Genomic DNA, 12,351 nt, shown 5'->3' with positions numbered 1-12,351 from the left:
GTGCGGCCGCGAGGCCGAGCCGAGGCGCCCCCCAGCGGCCGGCGCGGGCCCCATGGCTGGGCCGGGCGGAGCGGAACCGGCGAGGTGAAGCCCCCGGGCCGGTGGCCGTAGCGCGTGGCTGGGGCGCCGGCTCCATGGGCAGCAGCGCACAGCGGCACGATGATGGACGTTAACAGCAGCGGCCGCCCGGACCTCTACGGGCACCTCCGCTCTTTGCTCCTGCCGGAGGTGGGGCGCGGGCTGCCGGACCTGAGCCCCGACGGCGCCGGCCCGGTCTCGGGCTCCTGGGCGCCGCACCTGCTGCGCGGGATCCCGGAGGTGACTGCCAGCCCGGTGCCCACCTGGGACGCGCCGCCGGACAATGCCTCCGGCTGCGGGGAGCAGATCAACTACGGCAGAGCCGAGAAAGTTGTGATCGGCTCCATCCTGACGCTCATCACGCTGCTGACGATCGCCGGCAACTGCCTGGTGGTGATTTCGGTGTGCTTCGTCAAGAAGCTCCGCCAGCCCTCCAACTACCTGATCGTGTCCCTGGCGCTGGCCGACCTCTCGGTGGCCGTGGCGGTCATGCCCTTCGTCAGCGTCACCGACCTGATCGGGGGCAAGTGGATCTTTGGCCACTTCTTCTGCAATGTCTTCATCGCCATGGACGTCATGTGCTGCACGGCCTCTATCATGACCCTATGCGTGATCAGCATCGACAGGTAAGGGCCGGGCAGCCCCGTCCCGTCCCGTCCCGTCCCGGGGTCCGGCTGGGGTTATGCTGGCGGCTCCACCCCGAGCGTTTGCCTTTTCTGGGAGGATAAACCAGACTCCTCGGCGGGGATTAAGGGCTGTGCCTAAAACATCAACCCCCACACATCAACCCTACACCAACCAGAGCAACTTCAGTTACAGCATAGCCTATATACACCTTTAAAAGAAGAGCCCGAAATGTTTACTGTAGTGAGGGTTTTAAGACCAAAGTTAAAGTATTTTAAGCACTAGCAGTTCCAGCAGGGGGTCCCCTGGCTTGGTTTTTAGAAGGAAGGGATGTGATCTTTTCTGAGCTCAACAAACCCTTGCTGTGAGTCTGAAAGTGTCGTTTCTTTAGGAAATCAGTCATTGAAAAGCCTCCTTGCTTCCAGATTGTGGAAACTGCTCCCCAGGCCAATGAGGGGACTGAGGATGGTTCCAGAATTGGGGGTTGTACATTTCTAAACGTTGCACCCCTATGGTTGCTGATTCTGAATCTCATTCTCTGGGAAGTCTGATTTTAGTGTTTGGCATCGTGGTCTGTATCCTGCAGGCTTGCTGACTGGAGCCTTACTCCCTGTTTGAATGGTTGGTTCTAGCCTTTCATCATATCCCTTGAGAATCTTCTCTTGAGAACTCCCCAGCGGAATAATTGCAACAGAGGCTGACCATCTGTCAGAGATACTGGGGGAAAAATTCCAGCCTTGGGTATCAGATTGGGCTAGGAGACCCTGAGCTTTCTTCAGACTCTAGGATTACAGGATTCTGCAATGGAGCTAGTCTTTGGTCCCTGAAACACTGTGCAACTGACAACTCAAAGGATGGTTCCAATGTTCTTTGGCCACCTAATAACTCTGTTTCTCTTGAAACTGAAATATTAAACCTTAGTATTCATCCACATAATTCTGCTGGTGTTCTAAAACCCACACAGGACTGGTATCCTGTTGTGTTTAATGATACATAGACATGATTGCTTATTTTCTTTGTGGACCTACAGAACCTTTAAATGTGTTAACCTTTCAGCGTAGAAGAAATAATTGATGCCTCCACACTTAAAACGACAGTGCCTCAAAGGATGGTTTAGCAGGAAACTGAGATTTTCTTCCTTTTCCTCCCTGTAAACACTGCTATTTGTGGTTTGTTGATATTTAACATGTTGTCCTATTTTACTGCTTGACCAGGGTTTATAATTATTGAATAAAGGGAATGATAGGAAAGGGGATATTTTCAAGGAAAAGCTATATTGTAGCTGCATTTAAAGATCTAGGTAATTTTTAAAGAATTGATCCTGCCATTTTATATATCATGTTAGGTAGGAGCTTCTGAGAGCAAACAAGGAATTATTTTTAGAGTAGTGCACGAATGGCATATATGAGAATATTAGCTCCAAACCTGACAGCTGAAGTTCTGAATTACTGTAGTTAAGAATGACAAAAACATATGCACTCACAGTCTGGCTGTGGCAACAGGAAATAGAAGAGTGCACTCAATATACATAGTAAGTATAGAAATGAATCATAAGCATAAAAACTGGACTGCTAAGCCAACCAAATCGGCACTTCTTGCATGAATGGAGTCCTTTGAAATGGAATTTAGTGTAGTACAACACATATCAATTTATGCTGCAAGAAATGCATTTATAATTTTTTTCCTTTCATCATTGATAAATGATACATAAACAGCACAGTATACTACTCATCTCCTAACACAGCCAGTGCTTCTGTTCTGCTGGGCGCATTCAGGTTAGGCTTGGGACCACCCTGAGATTCCTGTATATGAGCTAAAGGCTTTCTTCACTCAGTGTGCGCATGTGACTTACCAGCAAGCAGCTGGAATGTCTCAATTACAGAGGTTTATCCTTCTTGGCTAGAGCTTCCAGTTTCTTCATTCAGTATATCCTTAACGATTGTTACAAATTGTGGTACTATAGGGATATATAGTCAATCTCTTTATTTCCTATGAGAATTGCTCCGTTGGTGAATTCTGCTTAAAAATTATTTTGGAGGATGAACATAGGGGTTTTTTTTTTTTTAGATAAAATGAAGAACTGATAACACTGGAAGACACAGATTGCTTTTTCTTCCAAGAACACACAAAAATAAAAATGAGAAAAAGGAAAATGCCTTCGATATCTAAGGTGAATTATTTCTGAAGAGAGTGTTTTCTTCAGTTCTGTTGTAGAATATGACCAATGAATCTACAAATGTGCTAAGAAAATACAAAAAATTTTAATCTTCATGTATTCATTCCCTCTTGAGTACAAGGTTAGGTTACAGTGTACTTTGTACAGCATAATCAAGGATGAATAGTAGTATTCCTGCTTTTGAACTCTTACTGTATTGCGAGAGTTTGGATATCTATTGAGCATTTAACGTATCCAAAATGGAACCTTTGGTTTTTCTTAACCGCACCCCTACCTTACAGGGGTGTGTTTCTAGCCTTTTTCAGTGTAATTTCACGCTGTTCTTCTGCGGAGGCTTCAACACTCCCTTCCCCATCCTTCTCAGATAATGATTCATGATCATTGAAAAAGTAGCAGTCATTGAATGAGAGCCTCATTATCTTTCCACTACCAAACAATCTTTCTTACATCTGTTCCCTTTTTTATTTCTGTCCGATTAAAAGGCTAGAAGACACTGTGTCGCGGCAAAGACCAAACCACCTGCACTTCACATCCCATCCCTTCTCATCTCAAGGATTTTGTTCCTTCCTTGATCCCTCTTCTCTTCTTTGTCTTCAGCGTTTCCTCTCAACCCGGTCAAGCTTGATCTTCTATTTTCCTTTGGCCTTACTTGTCTCTCCAGTTACTGTTCCACTTCACAGTTAAGCTGCTCAGGGAACTGTGCCCACAGGCTGTCTTTATTTCCTTCTTCCTCAGGTAGATGAGTTTGGCACTAACAGGTCTACTGAAATATTTTAACTGGCCTTCCTGGTTTCATTTCTGACCATCCCTTATCCATTGCCCATGAAGTAGCTAGAATAATCTCTTTTAAAAAAATTTGTCTTAAGTGAGATAGCATTTACCTATAGTGAAATGCACACCTTGATGTGTTTTGACAAATGTCTATACCCATGTAACCAATACTCCAATCAGAATATAACATATTTTTCTAATTTTAGAAAGTTCCTTTATGCCACTTTCCGTATAATCTTTTAAAAATAGAAATCAGGGGCCCCTGGGTGGCTCAGTCGGTTAAGTGTCTGACTCTTGATTTTGGCTCAGATCATGATCTCAGGGTCCTGAGATCTTCAAACCCCAGGGTCCTGAGATCTTCAAACCCCAGGTGGGGCTCTGCGCTCAGCAGGGAATCTGCTTGAGATTCTTTTCCTTTGCCCTTCTCCCTACTTGCTCTCTCCTTCCCTCTCTCTCAAATAAATAAATAAATCGTTAAAAATAGAAATTAAATTATATTTTATATATAATTTAAAAACATGCAAAAGAGCGCTATACATAGTTTAGGTGAGTTTATATAAGGGGTAAAAGAAAAAAGAGTGCAGAGAAATGGTGAACACCTCACTCATGGGAGTGGTTATCTCTGGAGGGGTGGGGGTGTAATGGGGGAGTAGCACGCATACCAACTATACTGGTAATGTTTTGTTTCTAATCTTGATGGTTGATACAGTCTTGCTATTCTTTGTATAACTTTCACTATATCTGAAATGTATTTTTTAATGTCTTTTGGAAATATGTATAGAAAATGAACAATCCTAAGTGTAGAGCTTGATGAATTTCCATAAAGCAAACACTTTGATTTAATCTGTCACTAGATAAAGAAATTGAACATTACCATCCTCCCAGAGGTCCCCTTCTGCCCCTTCCCAGTTTCTGATACTCCAGGGATAACTGTTGTCCTGGCTTTTAGCATTGTAAATTAGTTTCGCTTGGTTAGAACCTCATATAAATGGAGCAGTATAGTATGTACTTTAAATTCTGGCTTCTTTTGCTCAATATCGTATCTGTGTGATTCATCTACAGTTTATAGTCTGTTGGTATTTTATTTTGTTTTATTTTATTTTATTTTTTTTGATGAGTAGTATTCCATTTAATTTGTTTATCAATTCACCTGTAGATAGACGTTTGAATTTTTTCCAGTTTCTGGATATTACTAATAGTGCTGCTATAAACATTTATTTGTATACAAGTCATTTTGTGGACATGTTTTCATTTGTTTTGGGTAAATATAATACTGTATAGTAAGATTCCTTATTGTATTTTAATTCTATTTACCCCCTTTCATCCTTTGCATTATTGTTGTCATGTATTTTAATCTACATATTTAAAAGATCTATTAGATATTATTTTTGTTATTTTAGATAGTCAGTATTCATTCTTATTTCCCCACACATTTACCTTTGCATTGCTCTTTATTTTTTTCCTACATTACCATGCTTTCTTCTGGGATTATTTTCTTCTGCCCAGTTAAACTTTTAATAGGACTTTTTTTTAAGTGAGGGTTTGTTTGTAACAAATACTGTCAGTTTTTATTTATCTGAAACTGTCTTAAATTCGCCATCATTTTTGAATGACATTTTCTCTAAGTACATAGTTCTATGTTTGAGGGGTTTTCAGCACTTTAAAACATTCTTCCATTGTCTTTAGGATTCCATCATTTCTGTTGAAAAATCAGCCATTAACCAACAGTATTATTACGCCTTTGAAGATAATGTGTCTTTTTTCTTCTGGTTAATTTTAGGATTTTCTCTTTGTCTTTAGTTTTTATCAGTTTTTCTATGATGTCCCCAGATGTGGCATTATTGATTATTTTTTGTTGTTTATTTGCTGTCAACCCTACTGGAGTTCTTAGTAATTTTTGTATTTGTGCTTTGATGCCTCTAATCAGTTTGTTGTTATCTCTTTAAATAATTTTACTGTCCCATTCTTTCTCTCTTCTGTGTCTCAAATTTACATAATTTAGAGCTTTTACTCAATCACACATGTCTCTTACACTCTTTATTTTCCATTTTCCATTTTACTCTGTGCTTCAGTTTTGAAAAAAAATTTTTTTAAAAAAGATTTTATTTATTTATTTGACAGAGAGAGACAGCCAGGGAGAGAGGGAACACAGGCAGGGGGAGTGGGAGAGGAAGAAGCAGGCTCCCAGCGGAGAAGCCTGATGCGGGGCTGGATCCCAGAATGCTGGGATCACGCCCTGAGCCGAAGGCAGACACTTAACAACTGAGCCACCAGGTGCCCCCAGTTTTGAAAAATTTTTGACCTGCAATTCCATGCAAACACACCAACTAACATATTTGCAAAACTATGATTTCATGTCTGGGGTTCCGGGCTTTGGGTCTATATCTTGGCATGCCTAGTACATTTGATTATATACTCAACATTTTGTATGAAAAATCATAGATGTTGTAGATGATGTTATTTTCCTCGAGAGAAAATAGCTGCTAGGCAGGCATATTGGTGGACTTATTATTGTAATCCAATTAGGGGTTGCGCTAACTATAGGCAGTGTTTTAGTGTTGTTAGAGCTCTGTCTGCTACTGGCTGATGCCTCTTCCTGGGGTGTAGCCTTCTTAGGATTTTGGCTAAGAGCATAGGGTGTTCGCAAAGTCTTCTCCCGCTGGCTTGTTCAGAACTGTAATTGTTCTCTTGTCAGCGCTGTGAGACTTCTAAAACTCCTGCTGATGAAAGCCTTTTGGGAGCTTTCTCCTTGGCTTCTCAGCCTCCTGCCCAGCACAACTTCAGAACTCAACCAATGTCTTGAGGGGAATACCAGCCAAGTGTTGCGCTTAGTTTTCTGCTCCTTCCTTCTTACTGGGATCTTGGGTTCTCAGGTCTTTAATTTTTGTCTATCTTCAAGAGACTACCAAAACTCTTCTGGTATTGTTGTCTTTTCATAAGTAGCTCTGCTGAGGCTCTTTGCCTGGATCCGCAGCCCCTTCCCCTCCGTATTTTTGGCAAAAGTCCCAAGGGTAAGGGTGGCAACAGTATTTTGGCTCACCTCTCTGTGGTTCTCTCTTCTCCAGGATTATTTTGTCCCCTCAACTCCTGGTTGTCTCAGAAACTCTAATGGCTGCAAGCAGCTCTGTGTGCGTATGTGTCTCTGTGCTTTATCCAGCTTTTTTAGTTGTTTCAGGGGAAGCATTGGTCTGAAGCATCATGCAACCTCATCATAGCTGTAAGTGGATATGCACCTGAAATATTTTAAATATATACAAATACAGAAGTATAGTTAGGTAAATGGCTCTTCTGAAAACCTTTCATTGGTTTTTCATTTCACTTGGAATAAAATTGAAAGTGCTTAGCACGTCTGTAAGGTCCCTGATTTGTCCCTGCCTTCCTTCTTGATAACATTTTGTACCACATTCCCTTTTGCTTCCCAAAGTATAGTCTTACTGACCTTTGCAGTTTCTCCATCATGCCAGATTCTTTCCGAAATCAGGTCCATTCCATGCAAACACACCAACTAACATATTTGCAAAACTATGATTTCATGTCTGGGGTTCTATTCCCTAATATATCTATTCCCTAATATATATTTTTTGATCTCAAGTTGGAAAGCCTGAAAGTGTTTAATGCTCTAGAATGGCAACAATTAACATATCTGAAAAATACCAAGTATTCACAACAACGTAGAGCAAAGGGTACTTTCATACATTACCAGTAGGGTTGTGAATTGGTGAATCACTTTGAAAATTGTTTGGCATTATTGTGTATTGTCGAAGATACATATGGCCTATGATTTTGTTATTTTACCATTAGGTATGTACCTTGTCACCAAAAGTCTTGTACAAGAATATTTATAATATCCCCCAACTTGGAATCCTAAAACTTCAAGTAATACGTATGTGCATCAATAGTAGAATGGATAAATAAATTGTGGTACATTTGCATAATAGAATACTATTCGATAGTGGTTATTCGACTTGATTGAGCATGTATCAGGACTATCTGGAGAGTTATTAAAACACAGATGGCTTGGTCCCACCCCAGGAGTTTCTGATTCAGTAAGTCTGGGGTGGAGCCAATCAATTTACATTTCAGATTCCCAGATGATTCTGATGCTCTTGGTTTGGGGACCTTGCTTAGAGAACTACTGCTGTACAACAATGAAAATGAACAAACTGTAGTTAAAATGAATCTCACAAAATAATTTAAACAATTTTTCTTGTAAAAATTTTGAAACTTATTTAAAAGTCAGGAGTAGAGTGTGAAGAACCTAATGTACCCATTGCCTAGCTTCAACAGTGATCAGCTTATGGCCAATTTATTCAACATACCCTTTTGCAACTCCTCCATCTTCACAGTATTTTATTTTATTATTTTGTTTTTTTGTTTTTTATTTTTTTATTTTAATTTTTTTATTATATTATGTTAGTCACCATACAGTACATCCCCGGATTCCGATGTAAAGTTCGATGATTCATTAGTTGCATATAACACCCAGTGCACCATGCAATACGTGCCCTCCTTACTACCCATCACCAGTCTATCCCATTCCCCCACCCTCTCCCCTCTGAAGCCCTCAGTTTGTTTCCCACAGTCCATAGTCTCTCATGCTTCATTCCCCCTTCTGATTACCCCCCCGTCTTTATCCCTTTCTTCGCCTACCGATCTTCCTAGTTCTTATGTTCCATAGATGAGAGAAATCATATGATAATTGTCTTTCTCTGCTTGACTTATTTCACTTAGCATTATCTCCTCCAGTGCCGTCCATGTTGCAGCAAATGTTGAGAATTCGTTCTTTCTGATAGCTGAGTAATATTCCATTGTATATATGGACCACAGCTTCTTAATCCAGTCATCTGTTGAAGGGCATCTCGGCTCCTTCCATGATTTGGCTATTGTGGACAATGCAGCTATGAACATTGGGGTGCATATGGCCCTTCTCTTTACTACGTCTGTATCTTTGGGGTAAACACCCAGTAGTGCAATGGCTGGGTCATAGGGTAGTTCAATTTTTAACTTTTTAAGGGACCTCCACACTGTTTTCCAGAGTGGCTGTACCAACTTGCATTCCCACCAACAATGTAGGAGGGATCCCCTTTCTCCACATCTTCTCCAGCAATTGTTGTTTCTTGCCTTGTCAATTTTTGCCATTCTAACTGGCGTAAGGTGGTATCTCAGTGTGGTTTTGATTTGAATTTCCCTGATGGCTAATGATTTTGAACATTTTTTCATGTGTCTGTTAGCCATTTGTATGTCTTCATTGGAAAAGTGTCTGTTCATATCTTCTGCCCATTTTATGATTTGTTTATTTGTTTCTCGTGTATTGAGTTTGAGAAGTTCTTTGTAGATCTTGGATACCAGTCCTTTATCTGTGGTGTCCTTTGCAAATATATTCTCCCATTCCGTGGGCTGTCTCTTAGTTTTTTTGACTGTTTCCTCGGCTGTGCAGAAGTTTTTTATCTTGATGAAGTCCCACAAGTTCATTTTATCTTTGTTTCTCTTGCCTTTGGAGATGTGTCGTGAAAAAGGTTGCTTTGGCCGATGTTGTAGAGGTTGCTGCCCTATGTTCTCCTCTAGAATTTTGATGGATTCCTGTCTCACATTGAGGTCTTTCATCCATTTGGAGTTTATTTTTGTGTATGGTGTGAGAGAGTGGTCAAGTTTCATTCTTTTGCATGTAGCTGTCCAATTTTCCCAGCACCATTTATTGAAGAGACTGTCTTTTTTCCACCGGATGTTTTTTCCTGCTTTATCAAAGATTAGTTGCCCAAAGAGCCGAGGGTCCATTTCTGGGTTCTCTATTCTGTTCCATTGGTCGATGTGTCTGTTTTTGTGCCAGTACCATGCTGTCTTTGTGATCACAGCTTTGTAGTACAGCTCGAAATCCGGCATTGTGATGCCCCCAGCCTTGTTTTTCCTTTTCAACAGTTCCGTGGCGATTCGGGGCCTTTTCTGGTTCCATACAAATTTAAGGACTGTTTGTTCCAGCTCTTTGAAAAATGTCCTCGGTATTTTGATCGGGATAGCATTGAAAGTGTAGATTGCTCTGGGTAGTATGGACATTTTAACTATGTTAATTCTTCCAATCCATGAGCATGGAATATTTTTCCATCTTTTTATGTCTTCCTCAATATCTTTCAAAAGTGATCTATAGTTTCTAGCATATAGGTCCTTTACGTCTCTGGTTAAGTTAATTCCAAGGTAACGNAATTCCAAGGTAACGTATGGTTTTTGGTGCTATTGTAAATGGGATGGATTCCCTAATTTCTCTTTCTTTAGTCTAATTATTCGCTTCACAGTATTTTAAATCATATTGCAGACGTCATGTCATTTCAGACATAAATACTTTGGGGTCACAAACATAATCTGAGCAGGAGAAGCAGAGTCCGAAAGATCACATACAATGTGATTACATTAGTATAAAAATTGGAAACAAGCAATCTTGTTTAGAGACCTATGTGAGTGGAAATTCTAGAAAGAAAAGGGAAGAGATACAGATCACGAGAGCAAGGAGAGTGATTTCCTCTGGGTGTGCTTCTGAAGTGCTGTCATGTTCTATTTCTTTTGCTTTTTAAATTACTACTAAAGCATCCATGTATATTCTAGGTACTTTCCTGCCTCCGCATTTTGTGTTATAATCAAAAGGACGGAAGTCTTTATTTGGTGACATCTTGTGAGGATTACATCAGATGGATGGTCAGTCTAGCAGGTGCACTCACTGTTTCAGTGCTATAAGCCTCCGTTTATTTTTGAGCTTCATGAGTGAGGGCAAGGGCCATCCTGGGGTTGTTCACAGTTACAGGAACTCATCTGACTTATTTGCAAGAGCCGTGCTCCTGAGCTCTGACTGGTGTCTGGCGGAAGCCTTGCCTCCTCGCCAGGTACTGTGACTCATTCGCTTCGATGATCTGAGTTGTGCTCTTGGCTTTCATTCTGCTGTGATCAGCAGTGCAGGGAGCCTTCTGGCTTCTCTGGATCGCCTTTCTCTTTGAAGAAGTCATCCTTGCTCATCTGTAAATTAATTTTCAGCTTGTAGATACACTTTAAGAGTTGCTAGATTTCTCTTCAAGCTTTGCTATGGGAAGAGGAGAGGGAGATCAGATCTTCTGATAAACAGATCTTCAGATAAACAGATCTTCTGCTCTTTTGTGAGTGACTGCTTCCCACAAACTACTTTTGTTTCTTCTTATGAGTTAGCTAGCAGGATAGAAATGCCAGCAACTAATAGCTGTTCAGTGCTTTATTGTCCACAGACCACTTTCAGCACACACAAACCTCCTTCAATCCTTCCGACAACATTGTGAGGTGGGCATTATTATCTGTGCTCAGTGTGGGAGGAACTGGAGGGGGAAAGTGAATTGTCCAAAGACACAGTTTGTATGGGTGAAACCTGTGTTTGAAGCCTATTCAAGTGCCATGTATTAATGTATATATATTTAAGGAAAATAGAAGTTTAGATACTGCCATGATGGAGTTAAACCCTGATTGAGGTCTCAGAAGAAATGTTGAATTAGACTGGTGATGGAAAGGCAGGAGAGTTTCCAGGCAAGTGGAACAGAGATGCCAAGAGGCTGGAGGCAGTGAATCAGTCTGTGAGTGAACGTACAGAGAGGGAGCCAGAAGGCATCCCAGGTGAGGGAATAGCACAGGAAAAGCCCAAGTCTGTCATACCTTGCCCCTTATGGCAGATGCTGCTGGTTGCCTTTCTTGACACTTGTCACCCCCTTCTTCCCTACTTATAGGAATTTCTGTTTTCACTTGGGAATATGAGTGTGCAGAATAAAGACTACATTTCCTTTCTTTCTTTCTTTCTTTCTTTCTTTCTTTCTTTCTTTCTTTCTTTCTTTCCTTCTCCTTCCTTCCTTCCTTCTATCCTTCCTTCCTTCTTTCTTCTTTCTTTCTCTCTCTCTCCCTTTCTTTTCTTTTCTTTTCTTTTCTTTTTTCTTTTCTTTTCTTTTTCTTTCTCTTTCTCTTTCTCTTTCTCTTTCTCTTTCTCTTTCTCTTTCTCTTTCTCTTTCTCTTTCTCTTTCTTGTTTATTTGAGAGAGAGAAAGACCACAAGCAACCAAGAGAGAGCAGAGCAGGGGGGAGGGGTGGGCAGGACAAGCAGACTCCCCACTGAGCAGGAAGCCCCACTCCCACTCGAGGCTTAATCTCAGGACCCCGGGATCATGACCTGAGCCGAAGGCAGACGGTTAACCAAGTGAGCCATCCAGGTGCCCCAAAGACGACATTTTCTACTGTCTTCCCTGCAGCTAGGTGTGGCAATGTTAACAAATTTTGACAAGAGATGTTAGTAGAAGTATTGTGTTTCAGCTTTTTGGAAACTTCCCTCAAGAATTTGGTGTGCGCACTCTTCCTCTTCTTTTTTGTCCTTGGCTCCATCTTGTCACCTGGCATTTAAGTATGGTGGCTAGAGCTCTGGCTGTCATCTTGGTCAAGAGAGGGCCCCACTTGGGGGGGAGGAGCAGTGTTCTGGAAGGGTAGCCTGGATCCTGGAGGATTCTGGGTTCGACAGGGTTCCTGGAACCCTGACTTCTTAGTATTGGGTGAACAGATACCATTATGTTGTCTGTCGCAACTGCTGAACAGAAGTGCCAGCTTCTTACCCCACTCACTGCTCCTTCCCATTGTTGTCCACATGTATACATCATAAAACATCATGGAGGGTGTCGCTGTGTCATTTTCTTTTGAAAATCCTTTAGGAATAACAGC

The 12,351-nt window shown here is 41.4% G+C and overlaps 1 protein-coding gene across 5 annotated transcripts in view; it reads left to right on the top strand.

Annotated features, from left to right (window-relative positions):
* Positions 1–10: 10 nt before the first annotated feature.
* The window catches only part of HTR7 (5-hydroxytryptamine receptor 7), an 82,400-nt gene continuing 70,059 nt past the window's right edge, over positions 11–12,351 (top strand). For all 5 annotated transcript variants that reach the window (XR_004626212.1, XR_004626213.1, XM_034662935.1 and 2 more), the window contains exon 1: positions 11–704. Coding sequence is in view for 3 of the 5 variants with exons in the window: in XM_034662935.1 (XP_034518826.1) it covers positions 160–704 (545 nt within the window). In the remaining 2 variants the exon portion in view is untranslated. The remainder of the gene's footprint in view (positions 705–12,351) is intronic.

The sequence above is a fragment of the Ailuropoda melanoleuca genome, chromosome 6, assembly GCF_002007445.2.
Source record: "Ailuropoda melanoleuca isolate Jingjing chromosome 6, ASM200744v2, whole genome shotgun sequence".
In the NCBI taxonomy this organism is placed as follows: Eukaryota; Metazoa; Chordata; class Mammalia; order Carnivora; family Ursidae; genus Ailuropoda; species Ailuropoda melanoleuca.
The sequence above is the reverse complement of the archived record's forward strand: the minus strand, read 5'-3'. Positions and strand labels throughout refer to the sequence as shown.